At 38.0% G+C, this 27,959-nt stretch overlaps 2 protein-coding genes across 2 annotated transcripts in view; one reads left to right on the forward strand and one right to left on the reverse strand.

Annotated features, from left to right (window-relative positions):
* Mmrn1 (multimerin 1) overlaps positions 1–27,959 on the forward strand; it is a 48,288-nt gene that overhangs the window by 7,827 nt on the left and 12,502 nt on the right. The window contains exons 2-6 of the mRNA XM_050162340.1: positions 4,650–4,769; positions 7,089–7,195; positions 20,276–20,389; positions 21,913–22,086; positions 24,785–26,743. Coding sequence (XP_050018297.1) covers positions 4,650–4,769; positions 7,089–7,195; positions 20,276–20,389; positions 21,913–22,086; positions 24,785–26,743 — 2,474 coding nt within the window. The remainder of the gene's footprint in view (positions 1–4,649; positions 4,770–7,088; positions 7,196–20,275; positions 20,390–21,912; positions 22,087–24,784; positions 26,744–27,959) is intronic.
* LOC126513801 (60S ribosomal protein L23a-like) lies at positions 3,228–3,717 on the reverse strand. The gene has a single exon (XM_050162341.1). The coding sequence runs from the start codon at positions 3,715–3,717 to the stop codon at positions 3,247–3,249; it is 471 nt and encodes a 156-aa protein (XP_050018298.1). The 3' UTR covers positions 3,228–3,246.

Consider the following 27,959-nt stretch of genomic DNA (forward strand, 5'->3'; position numbering starts at 1 on the left):
CAGGACCTCTTAATGAGCTGCAGGGTTTTGCAGTTGAAGCTGAGTCAGGAAGCCTCTCTTAGATGAGAGTGCTTGCTTGCCTCTAGCAAGCAGAGTAGACCCGAAAAATTGTTGCTACCAAGAAAACATGCTTCACTCCATTCTTTCCCAAGCTTTCTCAGGCTTTTTGTGGATTCAGTTAGCCTCACGTTGGGCAGCCATCTGTTGTAATAGGATGCGGCGGGGCTGCGTCCCCAACACCCCGGCCGCTTGGCTAGCTCATGCCCAAATAACAACACACAAACTGTATTCATTTAACTGCTTGACCCATTTCTATCTAGCCTCTTCTAGGCTAATTCTCACATATTAATTTAGCCCATTTCTAATCATCTGTGTAAGCACCCCAAGGTGCGCTTACCGGGAAGATTCTAGCCTCTGTCCATCCTGGGAGAGTGTAGCATGGCAAGCATAGCGTCTCTGCTCCAGAGCAGAGCTGTCGAGTCTCTCTGGGAGCAGAGCAGAGTCTGACCTCACTTCCTCTTCCACCCAGCATCCTATTCTGTTTATTCCACCCACCTATGTTCTAAGCTATGAGGCCAACAGTTGGTTTATTATAATTTACCAATTACCTTCCTCCATCAACATATAGCAGGAGAAAAAAAAATTCAAAAATACTATTGAAAAGGATTAAATCAAGAACTGAGAATAACACAATTTCAGTCATGTAGATACATAGTTTAAGTGAGCTCCTTGCTCCAGCCTGAGTGACCTGGAATGTGAGGGATTGTGAAAAAAACAGATGAAAATCATGGGGAGGGGGTGATTAGAAATTAAATCTTGTCCAGACAAGTCTCTCTTTTCCCTGATGTCCTAAGTCCACACAGTATTTGAAAAGTTACAGTTAAGACTGAGGACATTGAAATGCCAGAAGCATCACATCAGAGAGGAAAGTTCTCATCTTGTTGACAAACAGGTACTTCCATTATGTCACTGCCAGAGCAAACACTAGAGTGTTTCCAGCACGTTAATTTCTCCCATTAATTATACACTTCTATTATTCTTCTATTTCTTGTCATGGTTACTATAAACAGATACATCTAAAGCACTTGAATTTGACAAGTGCTTGTTCAGATCAAGTAATTAAGTGAGAAACTTCTGTGTTCCCCCACCTTTTATCTTTCTAATTATACATCTATAAGTGAAAAATATACTATTTAAGGAGACATCCTGAAAGAGTCAGTTGACAGGAAGGACCAGCTGGTTAAGCAGAAAAGTAGACATCACACATATAACCTGCTTTGTCTGCTACTGGTCAAAGTCTGACCCCTGCTGGACCAGAAGTCATCTGCAATACTCTGCTGAGATCACAGCCTGAGGAGAACCAGAATTGAAGAAAAATAAAATTTGGTAAATTCTTGAACAAGATAACATCACAGTTTGACCACAAGAATATGTGTGTGTGTCACTTGTCTGTAATTTTGTAAGACCCATTTTAATAATACTTTATTATTGATTTTAAAAATAGAAAATAAGTTCCACCCAAAAAGCAAACTCCAGCTATATCAAGAAATGGGGACAATGTAGCTCTCTTCTCTCATCCTATCACAAATGCTGCACATAGCACCTACCATCACACTGAGCATCTGGTACATGGCAATGGTGTCACATCAAGAATATCCTACACAGTAACTGTGACCCTGAAGGCTGTGTGCCATTATCGTTTGTCACTGATAATGTGATTGCACTCACCATTCTACCATTCTGTCCCACTCCAGAGAACAAGTAATGGTGCTAACCATGCTGCAAATGTGGCTGTCAAAGAGGTGTTCCTTTTGCTTGTTTGTTTTTGCACTAGGTTTCCGCCTCGCCCCTAAAATGTCCCCCAATTTCAATTGTTTCTCCCAGTAAGTTTTCCCTCTCCCCCAAGTTGATCCCCTTTATTCCCAACCCCGTGTGCCCCCAATCCACCCACAAAATCTATTCTATTTTCCCTTCTCAGGGAGATTCATGCATCCCTTTCTTAGACTTCCTTGTTACTTAGACTCTCTGGGTCTGTGGACCATGGCATTACATTTTATTTTACAGCTAATATCCACTTATACGTGAGTCCATACCATGTTTGTTTTTCTGGGTGTGGGTTACCTCACTTGTTGTGGAATATTACCTTAACTAGGCAAAGATTGTTTCACTTACTTATGTTGTGGAATATTGCTTTAACTGTGTACAGATGAGTTGCAATTGCTTGCATTGCCTTTGTTAATGATGTAAAGATGGACTTTTGTTTATGCAGCATTTTTAATTATGTAAAGATGTGGGTTTTTTTTTTTTCACTTTGCCTGCCTAAGGCACCTAATAGGTCTAATAAAGAGCTGAATGGCCAGTAACTATGCAGGGAGAGAAAAGGTGCGACTGACAGACAAAAAGAAACAGTAGGAGGAGAAATCTAGTCTCAAGAGAGAAGGAGGAGGAGAGAGCGAGAAAGAAAGAGAAGGACATGCCTGGGACCAGTCAGGCAGCCACCAGTCAGATAGTTGGAGTAGAACATACAGAAGAAAAGAAAGATGAAAAGCCCTGAAACAAAGCATAGGTAAAGAAAAACAGGTTAAGTTATAAGAGCTACCAAAAACAGGTGTAAGATAAGGCTGAGCATTCATAATAAATAATAAATCTCCATGTCATGATTTGAGAGCTGGTTGGTGGCTCAAAAGAAAGCCTGGTGCCCTCACTTGGGATGATTTTTTTTTTTAAAGCTCCATCCATTTGGCTGTTAATTTCACGATGTCATTGTTTTTAACATCTGAGTAATACTTCACTGAGCAAATGTACATTTTCTTTACCCATTCTTCAGTTAAAGAACTTCTAGGTTGTTTCCAGTTTCAAGCTATTATGAATAAAGCTGATATGGACATAGTTGAGCACATGACCTTGTGAGAGGATGGACCATTCTTTGGATATATTCCTAGGAGTGCTATAGTTGAGTCTTGAGGTAGCTCTATTTTCTCAATTTTCTGAGAATCCACTATTTTGGTCTCCAAAGTGGCTGTGCAAGTTCACACTCACACCAGCAGTGGAGGCATGTTCCCCTTGCTCCATATTCTTGACAGCACTTATATTTTAGACCTTAGTCATTCTGATAGGTATAAGACAGAATCTTAAAATCATTTTGATTTTCATTTCCCTGGTGACTAAGAATGTTGAACATTTTTTCAAATGCTTTTTTTTTATGGTGAAAAAGTGTATATTTAGAATTAGCCGGCTGGGCTCAGTTTAGATGATTCCGATCTTGTTGGCAACATCCAGAGCATCATAATCAGGAGCCAACCGAACATACGCCTTCTTCTCTCCGTTGGGCCTTATGAGGGTGTTGACTTTGGCCACATCGATGTCATAGAGTTTCTTCACAGCCTGTTTGATCTGGTGCTTGTTGGCCTTGACGTCCACAATGAACACAAGTGTGTTGTTGTCTTCCATCTTCTTCATTGTTGACTCGGTGGTCAGGGGGAATTTGATGATGGCATAGTGGTCAAGCTTATTCCTCCAGGGCGCGCTCTTCAGGGGGTATTTAGGCTGCCTTCGTAGCCACAGGGTCTTGGGCCACCGAAAGGTGGGCGATGTGCGGATCTTCTTCTTTTTGTGGCTGTGGATGCCTTTCAGCACTGCTTTCTTGGCTTTCAAGGCCTTCGCTTTAGCTTCGGCTTTGGGAGGGGCGGGAGCTTCCTTCTTGGCTTTCGGCGCCATCTTGACGAAATGCCATTTTTTCAAATGTTTAATGACCATTTGAGTTTCCTCTCTTGAGAAATCTGTTTAGATCGGAACCCGATTTTTTATTTGGATTATAAAGTTTATTGGTGTCTAGTTTCTTGAGTTCTTTGTGTGTTTTTAATATTAGCCCCTTTTCAGATGTGGAGGTGAAGAGCTTTTTCCATTCTGTGGGTTGCTGTTTTGTCTTACTGACAGTGTCTTTTCCACTTACAGAAGCTCTTCAGTTTCATGAAGTCCCATTTCTCAGTTGTCGGTCTATCTCAGTGCTGTGCTGGTAGTGTTCCGTTCAGGAAGTCGTCTCCTATCGATGCATTCAAGGCTCTCCCACACTTTCTTTTCTATCAGGTTCTTTGTAACTGGATTTATGTTGGGATCTTTGCTTTACTTGGACGTGAGTTTTGTGCAGGGTAATAGATAAGAATCTATTTGCATTTGTCTACTTGCCTACATCCAGTTAGACCAGCACGCACTTTTTGTTGAAGATGCTTTCTTTTTTCCACTGCATATTTCTAGCTTCCTTATTAAAAAATCAAGTATTCAGAGGTGTGTAGATGTACATCTGGGTCTTTTATTTGATTCCATTAATCAACATGTCAGTTTTTATGTCAAACCATGTGGTTCAAATTTTTTACCTTATATTTTATTATGTGTCTCCCAAAGTAATAGACAGAGGTCTAAGTCTCTGATCTCAGTACAAATACTAAAATTAAATATAAGAACAGTTCAGGATTTTTCTAAGCCTAACAAAATGTAGGCTCTGATTATTTTCATCATATATTGTCTCTTCAAATCTCCTTAGATACAATTATCAAACACTGTTCATTTTCTTTTCTGTATTTAAGCAAAGGTCTTTGAAAATGATTTTGACCAAGATTGAATTTTTCTACCAATAATTGCTGTTCACGCAGGAACTGGTGTGCTTATGTACATACCAAGTTATCTCCGACAGTGATACTGGACACTCACGGCTCTTACACACCAAATGGGAGAGGATCCTGTGGCTGGTCCAGTGGACTCTGTTCCCAAAGGTATGCAATATTTTCTGAAAATAGATGTTTTTCATGTAAACCTAAAATACATACGAATAGCCATTCCAGGCACTGTATGGCAAAGCAGAGAGAGAGTCTCTATATTAGATTAGATAGATTACCTTTAGTAAATTAAGATGTGATTACTAATAATACCTGTGCTGTGTATTTGCTTTGAGAATCATGTGAGCTAATACAGTCATGTACTCAGCTTACTGCCTAGTACCCTGCGAGTGCATAGGGGGTGTGAACCTTCTTGATTCATAGTCACTGTTGTATTATTAACCTAGTCAACAAGCCTGAACTGAGACTCTTATGAAAGGCATAGTAGATAACATCTAATATTTATTAACATTTTTTAGATAAAAGTCCATATATGACTTGTATTAAAAGTATAGAAAATCATTACCTGTGATTGTGCATGTATAAGCAGCTCTTCTTTTATATGTTGTAATGACCATACTTAGATGGCTATATTATTTATACATTATATTAGTAACCATGTTTTTCATGACATATATTTCTGTATGGCTATAAAAATTAATAGATAAGCATTTCTAAAAGTATCTTTTTGAGATATCAGAGTAAGTAAAGGTCTGTGAAAGTGATATTGACAAAAATATTTTCTCTAACAATGAATTTTTTCCAATAATGGTTATTCCTTCATTTATAAATAAATGAATATATTATGTATAGATTATATTAGTAACCATACTGTTCATTACATATATGGATATATTTTATTATGTATATGTTATATTAGTGACCATGTTGTTCATTGCACATATGAGTATATTATAATGGATGTCCGTACACACATATACCATTGTCATAAGGTAAGGCTGAGCTCTTCATAAATTCTCCAAATCCACATAGTAACCATAGCTTGACTAGAGATGTTCACAAAGAAACTGATAAAACAAAAGAGAAAGAAAAAAAAAGAGAGAGAGAGAGAGAGAGAGAGAGAGAGAGAGAGAGAGAGAGAGAGAGAGAGGAAGAAATTGTAGCACTGCTACTCAAGCCCTGAATCTAAGGTACACAATTATCATACAAATAACCCAGGCAATGAATCTGATGCATCAGCAGTCTGGAACAATGCACAGGAAGGACACATAATATCCAGGTGTTTCTGAGTCTCTTGAGGACTGAAATTCACAGTCCAGAGAGCTGAGTACATCGTAGGGATTTGAGAGAGCTAAGCTGTGGCCCTGCTTTCAGCTGTTTTTCCCTTTGTGACAATTTTCTTGTCAAGGAAGGCACAAAGAACACATTGTTAATTCTTGAGTAATGAAAACATTACTATGGTAATCCTTATCATATTGTTCTGGGTTCAAGGTGAGTTCCTCTCCTGCTCTTTACTCTTTTCTAAACCCAGCTACTTTATCCTTATTCCTATCTCTTCTCTTTGTGTCTATTTGAATGGGTCTTTTGCATTTGTTCATGATTTCTGTATTTATACAATAGATATCTAAATTTATTTTATTATATCAACATTTCATGCAACAGACACTCAGTTTTCCAGAGCAGAAACATCGACCATCTAGCATGATTCAACAAAGTTCTAAGTCCTAGAGTCAATCCCACAAACTAAATAAATTCCACCTTCATTCCTTATTTAACTTTAGCAGTTGGGCTAAAGATGATAGTCCCTCCAACAGAATTATTTACTGAATATAACTTATTGAAGTAGATGCAGATGGATGTCTTGGTGCCTTTAGGGCTGGAAAGAATGGTGTTGCTCATTCTGGTCTTGAAAAATAACCTGTGATATATTGTCCTACCTGTTCGTTACTACAGAAACTGAAACCCCACTAATTCAGTTCTTCACCAACAACCCTTGTACAGTTCACTAGGGTTGGCTGTGACAAATTCCTGTAGCATAAGCGTAACTCATACAATCAAGATTAAAATTCCAATTCTACAACTTTTAGATCTGGGCATTTGAGCAAGTTATTTTATTTCTCAATTATTTGTGCTCTTCAGCTTCAAAGCATGTATTAGAATTAAAGTAAGTTCTAATACTTATCTAGCTAGAAAACATTATGCAAAGCAAAACTATCTTATCTTTAGAAAATGAAGTGATGGATATTAATTTAAAATACCAATAGTAAAACTACTCATGCTTTTTGTTGCATATTCAAAGAAATCCTGTTGGCTATTTTGAATATAATACTGATGATATGTTTAAGACTTTATAATAGTACCAAGACTAAATGGTTATTACATTTTAGGAATTATTCTAAGCACTTTATATTTGTAAGTCCTAATTCCATCTTAACATAAAACAAATAATTTTGTATCAATTCCTTTCCTCTCCAGATCGCAGAAGACATCCAATGCTGTCTATAGGATGCAGCATAAGATTGTGACCTCATTAGAATGGAGATGCTGTCCTGGATACATAGGGCCAAACTGTCAGCTCAAAGGTATATGCTCATAATAATATCATAATAAAAATTTCTGATAAATAAGTAGTTGAATGTGTAACATAAGGGCCTGATAGTTGGGGTTTCTTTCCTGCCAAGTTCCCACAGTCTTTAGTTCCCAAAGAAAATCACACAGAGGTCTCCATAAATTGTAAACTGATTGGCCCATTACCTCAGGCTTCATATTAGCTCTTATAACTTATATAGTCCATTATTCTTATCTATGTTAGCCACATGGCTCTGTACCTTTTTCAGTGGGGCAGGTCACATCTTCCTTCTTCCATGGTCTGGGCAGGACTGTGGAAAGAGCTTCCTTCTTCCCAGAATACTCCTGTTCTCCTTGCCCTGCCTCTACTTCCTGTCTGGTTCTCCCGTCTATACTTCCTGCCTAGCTACTGGCCAATCAGCGTTTATTTAAAACATAATTGACAGAATAGAGACAATTCTCCTGCATAAATGGATCAATTGTGCACCAAGGAAAATTACTAAGCAGCCAGATGTTAAATCTGCTGCTGTTTTCAAACTTCGTAAGTCACCCACAAATCTCATAACCTGCCCCATCACTGTTCCTCTCAAGCTTATGTTAGTTTTAAGAAATGAGTAAGATCTCACTGTATTGCTTATTATTAACTAAAACTACAAACACATCCTTTTTAAAATATTATTGTAAATTGTCATTTTATACTTTAAATAAAATGATTAGAAATAGCCCATATAAAATAATTATACAACACTCTGGCTTTGTTCCATTTCAACTACTTGACATAACAGGGATGTGAATGACAGTTCATGTTAGAGAATATACCATGTAACTAATGAATAATTAGGTGAGTTTTATTTCATCTTAAAGGAGTCATTTTTTTAAAGCAGAGATTATAAGGATGTCCTGGTGGAAGGCTGATCAAGCACACAGACACCTGCGGTAGCCTAACATCCGTGCACCTATTATGCTGCTTTCAGATTAAACAGCTTTTCTTTGACAAATAAGATGTGACATCTGCATTCATATTTTAAGTGGATGAATATTACAAGAAAGGCCATTAGCAGTGGTGGGGAATTCAATCAACAATGTAGGAGATTGTGATTAAAACTTAATGTAACTGTGGAGAAACCATTAGGAGTTGCATTAAGAAACAGAGAATCATATGCAAGAGCTGCAAGAGTCATGCAGTTTAGTCAGGGATATTATCCATGGCTAGCCAGCCCATGCAGTGAGGATCTCTGGACAAATCTTCCACACTGCTGTTTTCTCTGGGCCTGGTTTAAGTTACATAGATAACATGAAATCCAGCACATTTTGAAATGTATCAGTAAATTTTTACCTTGTAACCAGGTAAAATAAAACTTTTACAAAAAAAATAAATAAAACCCACACTGAAAATATTTAGAAATGAGGTAATACAAAATATTTGAAAAAGATCCAAATATATTACTGTTTTCAAAGAATTCATTTTTATAAGGTATGCAAATATAGTCACAGTGTTACAATGCATTTGTTTCTTAAACACATTGTTACGTTATTTAAAAATCTTGACACTATTTGGAATTTTGCTTATGTCTTTGTTTAAAGAATATTAATCCTCTGATTGCTTTTTTAATGAATCAAGTGTTGGTTTGCAAAGTGTCTTTTCAGATGCAGGCTGTCATTACACACCCCACTGCACAGAATAGCTGACTGCAGGTGTCACGGAGCAAAGCAATATGTCAAAGCATGTCCTGGGCCCAACCACTGAGAGCTGGGCATGCCCCACTTTCAGCTTCCTGGGCTTGCTAATCGATTCTTAGCTATTATGGCAGACTACATGCATGCAGATGAGAGAGAAGCTACAGAACTCCGGGATGGTAAATTTACCCACAAGAAACAAAACTAAGTGATAACTATACTGCCATTGGCTTCTTACAGGGATTACCAAGTATCTAAATGTAGGTGGTTTATATTATGTAGTTAATCACATCTGAAATTCTTCCTAAGAGCCACCTATGGCTATCTTTAATGTTAGATTTTCAGTTTTCTGTTTCAATACATGTTGGCAAAGAAAAGTCTCAGAAAAGCATCAGTGATGATTTCCTGTCATAGCCACCGAATTAAAGCTACACAAAAGGCCAGCGTTTGATGATTAATCTGTTAAGTGTCTTTCCTATAGAAATCTGTGAGGAAATAAGGCTACAGTAGCATATTTGCCCAATTATTTTAAATAGTTATAGTGTGAATTCTAATGTAGCTTTAATTCTAAAAGGATGTCGTGTTGCTCAGACATAATCCTGGCTATGTTTCTCTTATTTTTATTGTAGTCCATGAAGTACTTGCATTTTTTATGAGTGCAACTGATACTGGTAGGGTCAAGAGTCACTGTCTCATGCTGTCCCTGAACCAGCGTTCACTGGTTCTTTCCTGCTTTATTTTTTCCTTCACACTTTTCCATTCTGATACCTACCTAATAACATCCCAAGCTATCCCCTTGCCTATTACATTTAATAAATATGTAGCAGCCTTTCGTTTTCATACAGTGGATCAAATTGTCCCCCATAAGGATAGAATGTTTGACAGCACTCATGAGGCAGGCTGCCCCAAAAGGCAAGAATTATCAATCTGACTAGATCCATTATTTAAACCTTTGCTGAGACCTCTACAATTTGGTTATGTAGATACCTGGTTATGTAGGTACAATAGCCATTATTTCAGGGCTTATCCCTCAAAGTATCACTGGGTTGTTTATTCGTAGAAAATGTGTTAAGTTCCATACGCTCTTCATAAATCTCTGCTTCACAAAGTAGTTTCATCTCCAGAAACAAAATTGATTTCATAATGTAAATATAATTTCCTTTTAATTTGATTGCAGTAGAGAGATGGTTTAAATATATGATAAGTATCAGTAGACCTACTGGTAGCTAGACCCTCCTCTTTATGCTTCCCCAAGAGTGCTCACCTCTTCCCAGCTCTTCTCCTCTTCCTTCTGAAATCCATCCTCTGGGTGTCAGCAAGAGATGCTGCACATCAAACCCACTGGGTAATTCTTCCCAGCTCCTATTCCAATGTGCTTATTTGCTCGGTGTGTGCTCTAGCGCAAATAATCAGAACCCTGGGATCTAGTGGTAGTTTACCTACCGAAACAGGATAGTACCTAAAAAAATCCTTTTTTAAAAAATTACATGACTGGTAATTTAGGGGGAGAAGCAAATATTAGGTCTGACATCAAAGCAATAGTTTTCATATAGTTATATGACTTCCGGACTTGGTCACAAGTCTTTCCACTAGTAAGAACCTTATTTTATTTTACAATATTATATTAGAGACTTTTTTAATACCTAGAGTAATATAACATTTAATGGCTGTGAGATAAAATTTGCAGTTCTGTGTCTCTCCAGTAGATGTCTCTAAAATATTCTGAAGTGGAAGAAGGCTTTATATCTATTATATCACAAAGAAAAGTAATTTATGTTTAATTCATACTAGTTTATAAAAGATCCTTTTGCCAAGTTGTTAAGCATTTGACCCCATGCAGGTTTTCTAAAAAAAAAAAAGTCTACAAAATTACATTTTAAAATATCTATCACAGCAATAATGAATACTGAGAAGATAAGTAAAGATATGGAATAAGCTGACCATATTCATGTGACATTGTAAACACATGACAGACATTTTATTTTGCATTTTGTAAAAAAATTCAACCAGTTATAAAACTGCTCAAAGTAACATTTTAAATACATGGCTTCAGAAGTGAGATTATTTTACAATACATTGCAAATTCGTCATCTTGAAATTTATACTATATAAATGAAGAAACAAATCTGTTTCTTATATTTTCACAAAGTTGACTTTTCCCAGTGTTCTTCACCGTCTTCTGCTTTAGGACGTATGTTGTGTTATGGGAACTTCCTGCTCAGTAATGTTGTGTAGGATTTGACTAAAGGACATTGATGCTCAGAGCCTTTGTCTGCGAAGCTGACTACTTCAGCTTACTGAGTTCATCTTCATGAGTACACTGAGCATCTGCCTGCCAGTGTACCTGATGCTACTGGAGCAGCTAGAAGTCAATACACCACAGGAAGGCTTTCAGGCAACTAGCAGGAAAGAGAGCATCCTCCTTACTGACTTGACATTACTGATGTACTCCATATGGCTCAAAGTGCTCAAGAAAAATATCTTAAAAAGCAAAAACAAATAACAACAGCAAAAAATAACTTGCAAATTAAATCTGTCTTATTAAATAGAAAACAAATAAACACACCTAATAAGAAAGCTGTTTCTCTTGAAATCTGCTGACCTTGCTTCTGAGTCCTTGATCACCAATATCAGAGTTTGCTTAGCAGAGAAAACATAAGACCAAAGGAGCACAAATAAAATCCAACGATGCCTTTCAAAAATAAGTGCACAATGGTCTCCATAGTCTGCTGGCTTCAGTTAGCGCTTCTCTGTAGCTGCATCTGTCATGTAAAGAAGACAGGGGAAGAGACCTAGAGATCTGCACTCCACAGAAGCAAGCAGTCTGTGCTTGTGTGAAAGGGAAGATAGATTGCTGAGAAAACCTCTGCAGTCTGTGTTGAAGAGAATACATCAGTGGACACAGAACCATTGCTAAATGAAAAAATAAAGGACCATCGATCAACCAGGCTACTCATCACAGGAAAGTAGCAGACTGTAAGAGATCCTATCAGCCCTCTGCAGCTGCCAGTCAAAATCCTGGGATATAAATTGGGTTGAATGGAAGTATTGAGCTCTATTTGACAAACACAGCCAGGAAAAGATAACATGAACTATTGAATTTGTAAAACAGGAATTTCGAGTTTTTAACAGCCTTGCCAGGGACTTAAACACCACACAAAAATCTTTGGGATCTGGTGTTCAATGCACTACGGAGCAGAGAGCTTCGTGTGAACACCAGATCCCAAAGATCTTTGTGTGGTGTTTAACCCCCTGCAATTCGGAGGACAATTTTATCACTTGCTTTATGTGGGTGCACAAATGCATAAGGACATTGGAAATTTATTCCTCAATTGTATTTTTCTTTTTATCAGTATTTTTAAAACTTCACCAGAATGTTCAAAATAAATTAAAAGATTTAACAGTCTACCATACAGGTCTTAATCATCCATGAATGAGTTAAGAAACTAAAGACCTTCACTTGCTAGCTCTGTGTATTGTCCTGTATTGTCCTTTGTTCTGGGGATTAAGGGAAGGTGCCCTTGTCAGGTTTGGGGCAGGTGCTTCTGGGGAAAACTTTATCACTGGTCCTGACAGCTTCCTTTCCTCTTCCACTTGTCACTAACTGAAGGATTGACCTTGTGCTCCTTGGTTCCTGTTTCAAGATTTTGGGTTTCTCTAGGTCATCACTGTTTCCCTGTTTATAAAACAAAACCCTACTTTCTTTCCAGGATTCATGAATGATATTTTATGATTGTTTTTAATCCAAGGTCAATAGAAAATTAGACTTCAGTATTCAGTGTTATATCCCTTCTCTTCCCCAGTTTGTTTCATAGCGGGGCTTCTTACTTCTGAATATTTAAGGTTGGTCTGAACTGGGTAGTACAGGGACAACTATGGTGCTAGAGAAAACCCTTTTACTTAAATCCCAAGCAAACCCTCTCCACCATAAAGTGTGGACGTAGTGGTTTGAAGAATGGCCCACACAAGCTCACATATTTGAATGCCTAGACACCAGGAAGTGGATCTGTTTGAAAGAGAAGAAGGATGAAGAGGTGTGGCTTGTTGGATGAAGTCTGTCACTGAGGGTGGGCTTTTAGGTTTCCAGGACAGGTTCTCTCTCTCTCTCTCTCTCTCTCTCTCTCTCTCTCTCTCTCTCTCTCTCTCTCTCTCTCTCTCTCTCTCACATCTCCCTGCTGAGGGATAGGGATGTAAAGCTCTCATCTACTTCTCCAGAGCCATATGTGCTACCATGCTTCCCTCTGTGATGATAAAAGACTCCGAGCAAGACTCTGAAACCGTGAGTGTGAGCAAGTCCCCAGTAAAACACTCTCTTTTATGAACTGCCTCGGTCATGGTCTATCTTCACAATCACTTAGATGTATCAGAGACAAGGGCCCCAACTTCCCAGTTCTAGCAAGATGCTAAGTAAGGAAGTGTAATGTTATAATCTCTTCATTAAGTCTACAACATGCCATACTTGATAAGTAATAAAATGAACAATTTTAATTTATTAGAATGCAGTAACAGTATATGAAGCAAAGCTTTACTGTCTAAACAAAAGCTTTAGTAAAGTATACATACTGAAACTGTAAACATAAGAGCTATGGGGAGGGACAACAGTAATGTTCAACCATTTACTCACTATTTCAGTAATGCTGATATATAAAAACTATAGTAAGAATGCATTACTTATTTTTTACTATTTTTTTAAAATTTTAAAAAAAAAAAAAAAAAATATATTTTTACATTATACATACCAATCCAAGTTCCCATTCCATCCCACCTACCATTCCCTCCACTTACCTCCCCACCCCACACCCCATCCACTCCTCTGTCCATCGGGTAAGGCACATTGACTTGAGGAAGGTCCAAGGCCATCCTTACTATATCTAATCTGAGCAAGGTATCCATCCAAAGAAAATAAGTTCCCAAAAGGCCAATACATAGAGTAGATTTAAATCCTGGTGCCACTGCTAGTGGCCCCTTAGTCTGCCCTTGGCATGTAACTGTCAACCACATTCAGAGGAACTAGTTTGGTCCCATGCTGGTTCCTTCCTTGTTCAGCTGGAGTTGGTGAGCTCCCATTGGCTCAGGTAGACTGCTTCAGTGGATGTACCCATCATGGTCTTGTCCTCTTTGCTCATATTCTTACTCCTCCTGCTCTTCAGCTGGACTTTAGGATCTCAGTTTAGTGCTCTGATGCGGGTCTCTGCCCCTGTTTCCATCAGTTGCTGGAAGAAGGTTATATGGTGATATTTAAGATATTCATCAGTTTGACTACAGGGCAAGGTCATTTAGGGCACCCTCTCCTCAGTTGCTTAGGATCTTAGCTGGGGTCATCTTTGTGGATTACTAGGAATTTCTCTAGTGCCAGGTTTCTTGCTAGCACCATAATGGATCCCACAATCAAGATTTCTGTCCCTCATTTCTGTCCCTCCTCCATCTCGACTATCCTATTCCCTTAAGTTCTCCTCCCCAATTTCTATCTCCCCTCCTCTTCCTCTTCCATCTTCCCTTCTCCCCCAATCCCTTTGCTCCCAATTCTGTCAGGTGATTTTATCTATTTTAACTTTACAGGTGGATTCATATGTTTTTCTTCTTAATTTTTATTTTTCCATTCAATTATTTATATTTCCTTCTCTCCTCTCAATCCCCTCCCGCTCCCCTACACCCCTTCCTCCCTCTCCCGCCCTGCTTGAGAGAGGGCCAGAAGTCCTGCCCTATGGGAAGTCCAAGGCCATCCCCCCTACATCCAGGCCTAGGGAGCATCCATATAGACTAGGGTCCCCAAAAGCCATAACATGCCGTAAAAACAAGTCCCAGTGTCTTTATCAATGACTTCTCAGTCAGCCCCCATTGTCAGCCACAATCAGAAAGTCTGGTTTGATCACATGCTCATTCAGACTGGGTCCAGCTAGATTTGGTGAGCTCCCATTAGAACAGGCACACTGCCTCATTTGGTGGACCAACCCCTCGCGGTCCTAACTTCCTTGCTCATCTTCTCCCTCCTTCTGCCTTTCAACTGGATCTTGGGAGCTCAATCTGTTGCTCTGATGAGGGTCTCTGTCTCTATCTCCATCCGTCGCTGGACGAAGATTTTATGGTGATATTCGAGATAATCATCAGCATGATAGTGGGGCAAAGACAGTTTAGGCACCCTCTCCTCTGCTGTCCAAGGACCTAGCTGGGGACATCCTGTGGACATCTGGAATCCCCTCTAGAGCCAAGCCTCTTGCCAACCCTAAAATGGATCCCTTACTGTAGGTCTCTTCTTCCCTGCTCCTATATCCGCCATTCCTCCATCTCCACCCTCCCACTCCCCTAATCTCTTGCCATTCCTTCCTTTCTCCCTTCCCTCTCCCCTTCTCCCCTTCCCCCAAAATCATCCCCACCCTTGCCCCCACCCCCATGCTCACAGCTTTTGCCCTGCAATCTTGTTTGCTTCTAATTTCCAGGAGGGTCTATTTTCTTAAGGTTTACTTTGTTACTTAGCTTCTCTAGTATCATGAACTATTGGCTCAATATCCTTTGTTTATAGCTAGTATCCACCTTGAGTGAGCACATAACATATTCATCCTTTGGGGTCTGGGTTACTTCACTTAGGATGGTGTTTTCTAGTTCCATCCATTTGCATGCAAATTTCAAGATGTCATTGTTTTTTACCACTGAGTAGAATTCTAATGTGTAAATGTGTCACATTTTCTTTATCCATTCTTTGGGCATCTAGGTTGTTTCCAGGTTCTCGCTATTACAAATAATGCTACTATGAACATAGTTGAACAAATGTCTTTGTAGTACGATTGAGCATCTTTTGAGTGCATGTCCAAGAGTGGTATTGCTGGGTCCTGAAGTAGGTTAATTCCCAATTTTCTAAGAAACCACCATATTGATTTCCAAACTAATACATTAATTAAGATAATAAATACAGAGACAATGTCAAGTCACAGAAATCATAAACCACTCATATTTTAATAATCCCTGATAGGCTTGCTGGTGTCTCCTGGCTCCTGGCATGCTTTTTTCTTTTACCAAGAATACATCAGCAAAATGTCCCTTTCAGGAAAATGATTAAACACAGGAAGCTACTCTGACTTTCTCTGAAGAATTCCCACTCAGATCCAGAGCCATTGTAGGGCACAAGTTCTCTGTAAATCTGTAATGTCTATTATTGTCGATGCTCTGGAAGTCTTGTTCGGAACAATACTGTAAGAAAAGTGGTAACATTCATGTTTTGCAATTTATAAGAGCTGCATGCTTTTAAATGTTGTCTATCTTCCTTGATAGCTAAATCAGAAAAAATACCTAGGGCAATACAAATGTAGTTTCTCCTTAGAGCTATGTAAGCACCATTTAGTCATAGTTGGGGCAACATCAACAAAGGAACATTTATTTACTTTATAGCTATGTCACATACATTAAATTTGCATTTAAATTTATTAGAAAAGATTTCATTTTATCAAGCAACTGATCACGTTATATTTGGTTTCATATAATATATATGAGGCTGTCTCAAATATTGTATTCCAAATATCATCTGTTTCAAATATAGATGTTTATCATATATATGTAAATTATTAACAAGGAGAATAATTTATAAAATGCCTTCTCAACCTTAGTCCCAAAGATTACTACTAAAGCCCAAAAATCCTTCCAGTGTTTCTGTAGCACAAGCTCTCTCTGTCTTTTTTTTTTAAAATTTATTTATTTATTAAAGATTTCTGTCTCTTCCCGTCTCTGTCTTTCTGTCCCTTGGCTGTGTGTTTGCTGCATTGCAGGAAATGTGGCGCATATATATGAACCCAGCACGACTATGCTCAGACGCTTGCTGACACCACGGCCATCTTGACCCCATCTAAGATGTCTGAACACAGTGACTGCCAGCAGCAGGCTTCTCTCTGAAGCTAAGTCTGGGTCTCCAAGATGATGTTCTTATCCTGCTCAATTGCTCTGTTTGTCTGGAATATCCGGTGTACTCTCTTTTCCATTATTTCACATCAATGATGTTTTGTTTGTTTGTTATACACAGAGTCGCTCTTTAACCAGAAAGGCCTGAAACTCTTGTTAGTCTTCCTGCCTCATCCTATCAAGCATTCCAAATACAGCTGTACACCACCTGGATTGACTATATTCTTACAATCCCAATTTATGGAATTTTTTTCTCGAGTGTTCCTATATATGACTATGTTATTAATAATATTAAAAATGTTTTTCCTTCCAGTTTTCCGAGATAAAACTATTAACTGTAGTCAAATTCATGACTTTTGGATTTTAGTTAACTTCTAAAAGATGTTAACTAAATAACTTCTAAAAGTTCAATTAACATCTAAGATTTAAGTATGAAAGATACTCATTAATAATATTTCAGTTTTTAATTGACTTTTGGTCTCCTAAACATTTTTTTCACTTTATTAGATATTTATTCCACAAAGAGTAGCAGCATAAAATTGATATGCCATGATATCCTATTTTGTAATTATTATATTATGTGACACAGGAAACAGTTTTCAGATGGTGCTGGGCTGGAATTCTATTCATCATACATCCTGAAGAATATATCTTTTATCACATACTCATAAGCAACTTGAAATAAACTAGTATCATAGTTTTAAGATTAATTATGTAAGTTGTTATATGGCATTATTATGTATTTTTCTGAAGGCATGGTTCAGTATTTTGACAACTAACAAGCCACATTGATTCATCCTGACTAGAATCTGGAGTGGGAGCACAAAGACAGCTATGCAGGAAGGAAGACTGACAGCCTGGGTGCAGAATGGGAAGGAGTATACTCTGGAGGGATTTTGAGCCATCAGTAGACTTTAGATGTGACCACTGGGGAGACAGCAACAGCTTCTTTTATGGTCCATAATCCATTTGCTGGACCCTATTGTCTAAACCACAGAGAGAAAAACAATGGGTACATGAGAGAACTGAGGAATCCTGAGCAATTCTTGCCAATGCCACGATGCCACTGTTTATAACGGCAGAATGATGGGCACATGGTTTTCACCTGTTAGATTGTAATAAACCATGCCTCTAAAGAGTGTTATAGCCATAACTAGGATCCTAGTTAAGAACCATGAAGACTGACTTTTATATTTCAATTTTACTGTGAATATAGAAAAAAATCTGCCTCGTATCAATAAATTGTATTAGATTTTGGAAAATCTTTCAATTCTTTTCTAAATTAGTGGATCTAACCAGAGCCATGAATCAAAATCACCTAACAACTTGAAATTTTTAAATCCACATGTGTCCAATCGTCCAGCATAGGTCCAATGAACCATGGCCCTGGGAGAAGAATTGGGAAAAAAAAAACCAGGAATAGTTTAGTCTCCAAGTCATAAAGACTTCTAGTTTCTATCTATAATAAAATTAAAGAAACATTAATAGCATTCTAAAACAGTAGAAAGCAGCAACAAAGATGTAAGATTCGTATAAAAAGCTGAGAGTGAGGAAGTTTCTATGGTAATGAGCCTGTGTCACACTGCCATGGCACTGAGCACTCTGACCACTCTGCTTTAACTCCAACACATTATCTCACTCACTTTTAAATTCACTAATGCTTTTTCTTTCTGTGGTCAAACTCCTGAAAGTATGCATTAAGGAAAGGGACAAGCTATTGTAGCCATAGTACACCATTTGCTCATTTTGTGATTAGTATTTACAGTCTATGGTCTGGACACTCCTCACTGCCCAGAGGAATGGGGAATGGCATGAGGTCGGCTTGCAGAGGAATATCGATCATGCTGCTTTCCTTCAGTGGTTCACAAGCTTTAGCATGCACAGAATCACGTGACCATCTTGCTAAAAACAAAGATGGATGCTCCATGCAGAAATTTCTTAAATTGGGGTAGGGTTCTGAAGCTATAGGTTCCCATTTTCCCAGGGAATGTTTTCATGGTCACAGGAGTGACTCCAATTTGCAAGCCATTGCTTTACTGTTTAGTTATGCCCTTGAGTGGGCAGAGATGCAAACTGTCAGAAACATGCTTTACTATCCCAGCCACAGAGGAGCCATGGTAGAAGAGCTGTGTTATCGAGTAAATGAACGGCAGACAGAAATTATTATAGAATATTCAGCTTTAATAAGGGAAGGACTTACAGAACCGAGGTTCCCGAGAACAGGAAAACAGAAGGGAAGGGCGGGGAGCACACACGCAATCTTTATAAGTAAATAATATCCTCAGGGGACCCTGCCCTACAAGCAAGGTGATTGGCTGGGCTCCCCCTACAGAGCTGCACTGTTATTTCGGAGATATCTTTGCATGAATCAGTCTGAATTCACACCCTAAGAACATTATTGTTGGGGCCTCACAGGGAATTAATACTTTTCACTCCTTACCCTAATTCTCAAACCACTGTTCTTGTCTCAAAACTGCAACAATTTCTTCTCCTAAATAACTCATTGGTTTTGGTGGGAGGGGACATCGAAACAAATTCTACACAACTGAAAAATCATTGATTAGCCCAAGTCCTTGAAGAACAGCACAGCAAAATTCAACGCGATAATGAAGACAAACCCCAATTAATGGCAAACCTGCAGCATGTTTAAGAAGCAGGAAAACGTAAGGATTGTCAGCAAGGCCACATGTGCATCGTGGCGGTCATTGACATGCAGCTCAATTGCCATTTCATTGACACAGAATTTCATAGGAAAAGAAATCCAGCTAGACAGCAAACACATATTTATACACGTCCATATGTAGGCAACAGTGATCAAATGTGTTCATTCAAAGTCTATAATTTAAACATGTATTATTGAAGGGTTTAATATTTTAAATTAATCTCTCAAAATTGTTTTTCCAAAGAAATATTATATAGACATTTAAATTATTTGATTTGTAAGACATGGTGTTCCTTAAATTTTGTGGAATGTCACTGACTTTATGGGTTGTTTTCCCTGGAGATATATACCTATAATTGCTTAATTTTACTATTAGTTTATCAGAAGCCATGCATTTATTATTTTTTATAGTCTTGGAACAAGTCCTTAAATGCACTGTTTATTAAGCAGCTGATTTGGTGTCCAGCTGTAAGGAACATGCAGCTTTCACTCCTTCCAGCAGCCACCAGTTGGGAAACGCATTACTGAAAAATCAGCCTCCTTACAGGGCTGCTGTTACTTTTACCATAATGGACTGTAATATCCACTCAGTTTCAAAGGCTGCATCTGCAAAGGCTTCCGTCCATTTTTCACCCACATGAATTTTGAATAATTCTTTTTTCCAAGGCAAAATTAGAACCCCAACCTCCAACTGGATGTGGCATTACCCTGTCCTATGAATGGGGCAGAAACAGTTTACTCTGCAGTCGGCCTCATCACCACGCTTCAGTACACAGGAAAATGAATGTCAGTCCCATTATCACTCAGGACTGGAAAACAGGAGGCCCTTCCAATGCTAACACTGAATACTCTCTCTGCTTCTGTCTAGCTGAAGAACAGCAGCAACTGGCACACAGTAACCAGGCTGAAAGTCACACAGCTGTGGACCATAGAACGGCCGAGCAGACCCAGGAGCAGCAGAAGCAAGACTATAGCAACCCAGGTCTTAATTGCTGTCACCTTCAACCCAATAATTGTCAACACCATTTCGGTGGTGATGGATTAACACATTTCCCAATCCTGTTATATGGTTGCTAATTGTTTGGAGAAACTGCACTAGATTATAGGTTCCCAGATGGAAAAGATTTATATAAAGCAGTGGGAAAAAAAAATCCATGCACAAACCCAGGAGACTAAAAATGCTGCAATCACACATCCAGGGAACATAACAGTTTTCCAAAATCAAACTCAGCTTTTGTTTGATGTAGAAGGGACAGCTTGACTGAGTTAAAAGAGATGGGAAAGATGTTTTGACTGATAAGACACCACAAAGGGGTGCTGATAACTTGGGGAAATGGTTGTATTCCTAAGACCTTGTACTGATCAAAAGTCAGCCTGGGATGGGTTTTCTGTCCTACCCAGTACTTTGCCATCTCAGACTTAACTTTAGCCCCAAAATGAAGTCAGTTAGTGCCAATAGCATCTCTTCAATAGTGGCATAGATTTTGGTAAACAAAGCAAGGCACCCCATTGAGAAATGATATTTAAAGACATCTCCTTTTTAAAAATGCAAGAGATCATCTTGTTAAGAGAAATAATCCAGATTTAGAAAGACAAACATCATGTTTTCTCTCACACGTAAAAACTAGATTCATACAAATTCACATATAGAATCTGTGTGTGTGTATATATATATATATGCATGCAGAAATATCATACATGTATTAGATAGTTGATAATAGATATAAGATAGATAAGTAGGTAGATAGACAGACAGATAGATTGAAAGACTTAGCAGTAGGGGAAGTCACTGAGGAGGAGGAAGGAGAACTCCAAGAAAAAAATGGTGACAAGGAGGACGGTAATAAAAGTTGAATATGAGTGAAAAATGATGATAAATATATAGGAAATGCCATATTATAATCTGTTTTTTGGATGATAATCCAAAAAAATAATTTTTAAACATGAATCTGGCTAAGATACCTCATACTGTCCTTTAGTTTATGTTGTGACTCAATATCTATAGAATACTGGCAGGTCTTTGAATCAGTGCAGTGTGTAAAGCCGCAGTGATTACTGCTACTGTACAGAAGAGTCACTGTAACTGGGATCTGATGTCATCAAGGAGTACTGCAATGAAAGTAACACTTGAACAACTACAGCACCGTACATGTGAGAAACTACATACACTCAGCGCTGGGACACGGTGTGAGAGCAGGAATGAGCCACTAGCTGGGGGACAGGAAGCCCATTGCTTTAGATTTTAAACCCTTATATTTGTATTTATTCAGAATGTGATGACAGAACTAAGACTTTTTAAAAGACAAATTATGAGAAAACTTTAAAATGTAAAAATTAAAGATATTTAATTATTAAAAATTTTTTAATTTAAAGCTTCATTGTTCATGTTGCCACTGAAACGTGGTCTGTATTCTCAAATCTATAAGTGTTATGGTGTACAATAAATTTTGACAGGTGTTGTGTCTATTATTTTAATGGTACTAAATCTCTCTCTTTTACATGCAGCTGTGATTCAAAAAATGGCAGAGGAAATGAGCCAGCAGGCGATGAAGCTGACATTTTTGCAGAAGAAAGTGGATAATGTTTCTCTGGCCACAGAGGACATGAGGAATGCATACCTCTCCCTGGAAGGGAAAATCAGTGAAGACAAAGGCAAGGAATTTCAACCTATTCTAAAAGGTAAGAGTAAAATAAGAAATATTCATTGACATGTTCTCCTGACTCTTTGAATCTTTAAATTAGATAGTAAAGAAATGAATATGTTTAATGAGGTAATTTAAAATATGTAACTTAAAAATACTTGGAAATTGTGATTAGAAACATATTTTTGTAATAATCACTTGAACAGGCATGTTGAACCTAGTTATGACATAACTTGTATTTAGCCATCGTTAGAATGAGCCCACACATCCATCACGGTTGCTAGAAAAGACTGATGTTGGTGATGCAAAAGGAAGACATAAAAGGAAGGAAATGGTGAAACTATATTATAACCCAAAACCTTTAAAACAGAATGTCAATAACATCGACAAAAGAATGCCATTTAAGTCACATGAGACAAAGTCAAGTAGTTTAGAGAGCAACCCTGCACAAGTATTAAAATGAAGCATAGTGACATATTTTTGAAAACTCTGAAACCTAGGCGAATGTTTCTTTACCAATGAGTTGTAGAACTGCAGATGGAAAAAAAAACGTTATCATGGAGCATGATTTTGAGCTAAGGTTTTGTTTGATGTCTTTTTGAACACTGCTATGATTTTGAGATTTCCTCTGTGATTTTCCCAAAGGTGTATAAAAGAATGATAGCTAAGGAGCCAAATATATTTACATCTTTTTCCAATATTTTTCAGCAAGATCCATATTCATCTTATCTATGCATCGTGTTTTCAGCCTGTCAGTCACACTCTTTCCTTCTGATCATGTCAGGTTTTTGATAACTGGAATTAGACATCTATAAGGGTTTTTGTAGTTGTTGTCTTCAGATAGAAAACTCAATAAGGCTTAAATTCTCTTTTTTTATATCAATCTTCAAAGCACTGTGGGTGACTGATATAAAGTTACAAATTCAAAAAACTAACTCTCACAGGCATAAACATTTCATTGTACATCATCAAGTTTTGGAAACTGTGAGAATTGAATTTTAATTAACTAGAAGTGGCTAAATTATCCTGTAGAAAGCACAGACATATTTGTACTATGGAGTAATGCCGTACAAATGCCATGCATTTTAAGCTGTCAGATCCTGCTATCCACACAGGATATCAATACACATTCACAAAACACTTGGGAAATAAGTGGGTAGCTGCCACAATGCTAGCCCATGCCTCTGACTTGTTCATAGATAAAGAATGGTTTTTGTATAATTTCTCTCTTGTAGCTATTCAAATGTTTCTAATTTATCTTTCCTTCATAGTTTGCTGCCATGTATGAGTGCATGATACTTCATGGTTTTTGTATTTTTATTCTTTTATACCTTTCTGTATTTAGCAACCCTAATCCTTAGAGAATATATTTCTAGGAATATGGTTTATAGGGTTTCCTTTTTTCTTTTTGGTGCTAGAAAAATTAAAAGCAAGATGTTCAAAGAGGACATTTTTTTCTTCTAAAATTTCGCTTTTACAGTAAATTTTATGTGAGTCTTCATGTGTGTTAAACAATTTGTAAAAAGCACAAGACTGTGGGGCCTACTTGGTAATGACTCACTGTGTACAACTTTCATTTTTAAAATTCCTTTGTTACCTGAATCTCATATGATAATCAATGTGTTTTTCTATAAATTTTAATGAACAACTCTTTCATTTATCATTATTTGTAGCTAGATTTTATAAGTATATATTTTACTTTTCCTATTGTTTCTGTATGAGATAATGCTTTTTGTTTGTTTGATTGGTTTTTGGTTTGGTTTTGTTTTAGACTTTTCAAATAATCACTTTCTATTTAAGTCATTTTAAATAATCCAGACCATTTTCCTTCCCAGCCTCTTCCCTTTCTTCTCTACCTTTTTGTCTCTCATTTCTTTCTTTAATTCTCTTTCTTCCTTCCTTCCTTCCTTCCTTCCTTCCTTCCTTTTTTCCTTCCTTCCTTCCTTCCTTCCTTCCTTCTTTCCTTCATTCCTTCCTACCTACCTTCCTTTCTCTCTTTTCTTCTTTCTTTCTTGTTTCACACAGCCTCAGCATGTTACCAGGTATATTTCAAGTATTAGAAACACTATTAAGTGTTCACTGATGGCAATTTCCTCTTGTTAGGCCAAAAATTAATGTTATTAACATTATTATTAATATTATTAACATGTCTTAAATTCATATTTTAAAATAAATTTCACTCATTTTGTAAAGAATAGTAATTTCACTACTTGTTTCTATAAGGCATTCTTAAGTCTTTTGGATATCTATATTTCTCTTTAAGTTATTAAGGTTTTTCTGTGATTTATTAGCATTTATGAATTCACAGTGTAAGTGCTGTCCCTAATTACGAGACAGTTGACAATGCAGTTATATACTAACAACAGGAATATACTCAGACAAAAACACCAGCATGATTTATTTTCACTCAGAACTAGACTAAGGGTTGCTGTAGAGCAGTCTATGTCACTGGAGTCAATAGCACTTCCTTTTTGTCATTTGCCCATAAAACCATCGATGGTGATAGTGTGTTCTACATGGTAATTGATCTTCCATGTCATATTTGCCAGTCAAGGACGTGGTTATCTTTTAAGAATACCAGAAAAATTTTTAATTGTCATAAATATATGCAGGGGAGAATTACTTTCACTAGTACATGTAGTTAGTGTTTGGTGTCAGAATTTTAGCCTTTTCACAAATACATCTTTTTAATTCAAAACTGTGTATTTTCCTATTTTTTATCTTATTCTTTTCAGCTCTAAAATCAAAAAGCATTGATGATCTGCTAAGGAATATTGTAAAAGAACAGTTTAAAGCCTTCCAAGATGACATGCAGGAAACGATTGCAAAGCTCTTCAAGACTGTGTCAAGTCTGTCAGAGGACCTGGAAAGTACCAGGCAGGCAGTTCTCCAAGTCAATGCGTCCTTGGTTTCAGTAACAGCCCAGCAAAAACTCCTTTTAACACAAGAAAATCAACCCACATGGAAGGATATCACAGACCTAAAGAATAACATCACGAATGTCAGGCAGGAAATGGCCTTGACCTGTGAGAAGCCGCTCAAGGAGCTAGAAGCAAAGCAGGCTCACTTGGAAGGAGCAATAGGACAAGAGCACTCAGAACGAGTTCTGTACCAGCAAACCCTCAATGAAACTCTCTCCAAAATGCAGGAAGCGAACACAAAGCGGCTATCAGTTCAGCAAGCATCAGGAATGGAGAATGTTGTCTCTGAGGAATCAAGCAGCAGTAACGTCACTAAATATCTCGCCGTGCTCCATGAGAGAGTAAGCAAGCAAGGGCTGATGCTGCTGCAGATGCTCAGTGATTTGCACGTCCAAGAAAGCAAGATCAGCAATCTCACCATTCTTTTGGAGATGGAGAAAGAGTCAGTCAGGGGAGAATGTGAAGAAATGGTGTCTAAATGCAGGCACGAGTTTAAATATCAATTGAAGGACACAGAGGAGAATCTGCACGTGCTAAACCAAACCTTGTCTGAGGTTATCTTTCCCATGGACAACAAGGTGGATAAAATAAGCGAGCAGCTGAATGATCTAACATATGACATGGAGATCCTCCAGCCTTTGTTGGAGCAGAGGTCGCCGATTCGACAGCCGGTTATACGCGAGCCAAAGGAAGCCCCAGTTACGCGCAGAGAGCTACAGAACCTGATCGCGGCTATCAATCGCCTAAATGTTCTTACTAAAGAACTTACAAAAAGACACAACTTACTCAGAAATGAAGTGCAGAGCCGGGGCGAATTCTTGGAAAGACGTATTGGTGATCATGTCTTAGAAACAGAAGATGGCCTAAATAAGACAATGACTGTCATAAACAATGCCATCGATTTTGTTCAAGATAACTATGTGTTGAAAGAGCGTTTAAGTGCTAGGTCAGATAATCCCAAGGTTTGTGAATGTAACCAAAATGTAGAATCCATTTTGTCATTTATTTCTGAGTTTCAGCGTCTGAATGATTCTATTCAGACTTTAGTCAATGACCATCAGAAGTATAATTTTGTTTTGCAAATTGCTAAAGCCCTTACAGTTCTGCCCAAAGATGAGAAACTAAGCCATTTAAACTTTCAAAAGGTTTATCAAATGTTCAATGAAACCTCTTCCCAGGTGAAAAAATGTCAGGAAAACATGAGTAATTTAGAAGAAAATGTACTCTCGGCAAGAAAGACTGCCAAAGAGTTTGAAACTCGTTTGCAAGGTGTTGAATCTAAAGTGACCAAGACACTCATACCTTACTACATTTCATTCAAAAAAGGTGGTGTGCTATCAAATGAGAAAGATACTGATCTTCAATTGAAGGTATTAAATTCCAGATTTAAGGCACTGGAAGCAAAATCTATCTATCTTTCAGTGAATTTCTCTTTGCTTAACAAAACTGTTCATGAGCTTTTAATGACATGCCACAATGCTTCTGCAAGCACCTTTGGACAGAGTGCTCCCTTACCTCTGTGGACTGAAGGTCCCCTGAGAGACAGTCTGACGGAACTTGTGGAATCAATTGTTAAAATAAAAACTCAAGCTGCTCTATCTAATTTAACCTGGAGTGTTGATCGATTAGTGTCTGATGGTCTGGAAAATATTGCCAAGCCTCAGAAGCAGGTAAAACTCCAGAAGAAACCCAGCGCACTTAAGAAATCCGTGAACATGACGACCATCTTGATAGGCCGGACGCAAAGAAACACAGACAGCATTCCACATCCTGGTAAGCTGGAACTGAAAAACAACTTGAGCCTCTTTCATGCTATAGGTTGCATGCTATTGGGTAGATCCTATTTCATAGCCAGACTGGAGGCAGGGAAGGCATTTAGGCTTGGGCAAGGTAAAGTAATGCAAAGAAACTGATGCACTCTTTTGTGTCTGATTGAACGTAAGTTAGGTGTCAATGTGCAGCTGAACTTTAGTAGATATCCTGTCTACACGTTTCCACTCTATCTAACCAGACCACTACAAAATAAGCAAACATTCTTCTATGAAACATCTCTATATATGGCTAGTTAAGAAATGTAAACCATAAATTAATCTGAGCTTTAGTGGGTAAAATATGAAATAAATACTCAATAAATGTCTCTCAAATTACTGAATTAAGGGACTATTCAGGAATCAGATTTGAGTAGACTTCAGAAAGGGACGGATGTGAAGAAAATATTCTACTTAGCTACAATTTAGCAAAGAGTGAGATGTCTTCGAAAGCTCGGAGCAATGATTTGGCTGCAGCGAATATGCGATGCAGAAGTATGAAGTTGCTGCAGTGCCAATCATTGTCAAACAGACCAACACTAGGACACAAGTTAGGACAGTACTAAATAAATATGGTCCAATACAGTGAGGGCAAGAAGTAAGAAGAGATGGTGGAAAGGAGCCTTGAAAACTGTTGTGAGGGTGTAATCTGCAGAAAATAGGAGCAGGGGAAGAAGTGAAGACCTCAGATTCAGGTCTTGATCCTCACTGTAGCACTAAGTCTCTACTTTAGTCAATAACCTTAAAAAAGAAAAACAACCTGGCAGTGGTGGGGCAAGCCTTTAATCTCACCGCAGGAGGCAGAGGCAGGTGTATATCTGTGAGTTCAAGGCTAGCCTGGTCTTCAAGAACTAGTTCCAGGGCAGATAGAACAGTTACACAGAGAAACCCTGCCAAGAAAGAAAGAAAGAAAGAAAGAAAGAAAGAAAGAAAGAAAGAAAGAAAGAAAGAAAGAAAGAAAAGAAGGAAGGAAAAAAGGAAGGAAAGAAATATAAGACAATTCACCTCTCTGCATCTATTTCTCATGCTGAAATGATTGGTTTGCAGTAGGTAATTTCCTGGGGTCATGAGGAAAAATGTACCACAGAGTATCACTGTGAGAAATGCTCTGCTCACAGCCCAGGGCAGTTCACTTACAGAAGAGAGAAACACATTCTGAAGTTTTGAAACAGGGCATGAGA

This window comes from Alexandromys fortis, unplaced genomic scaffold (assembly GCF_014885135.2).
Source record: "Alexandromys fortis isolate MF-2015 unplaced genomic scaffold, M_Fortis_MF-2015_v1.1 scaffold_117, whole genome shotgun sequence".
Lineage (NCBI taxonomy): Eukaryota > Metazoa > Chordata > Mammalia > Rodentia > Cricetidae > Alexandromys > Alexandromys fortis.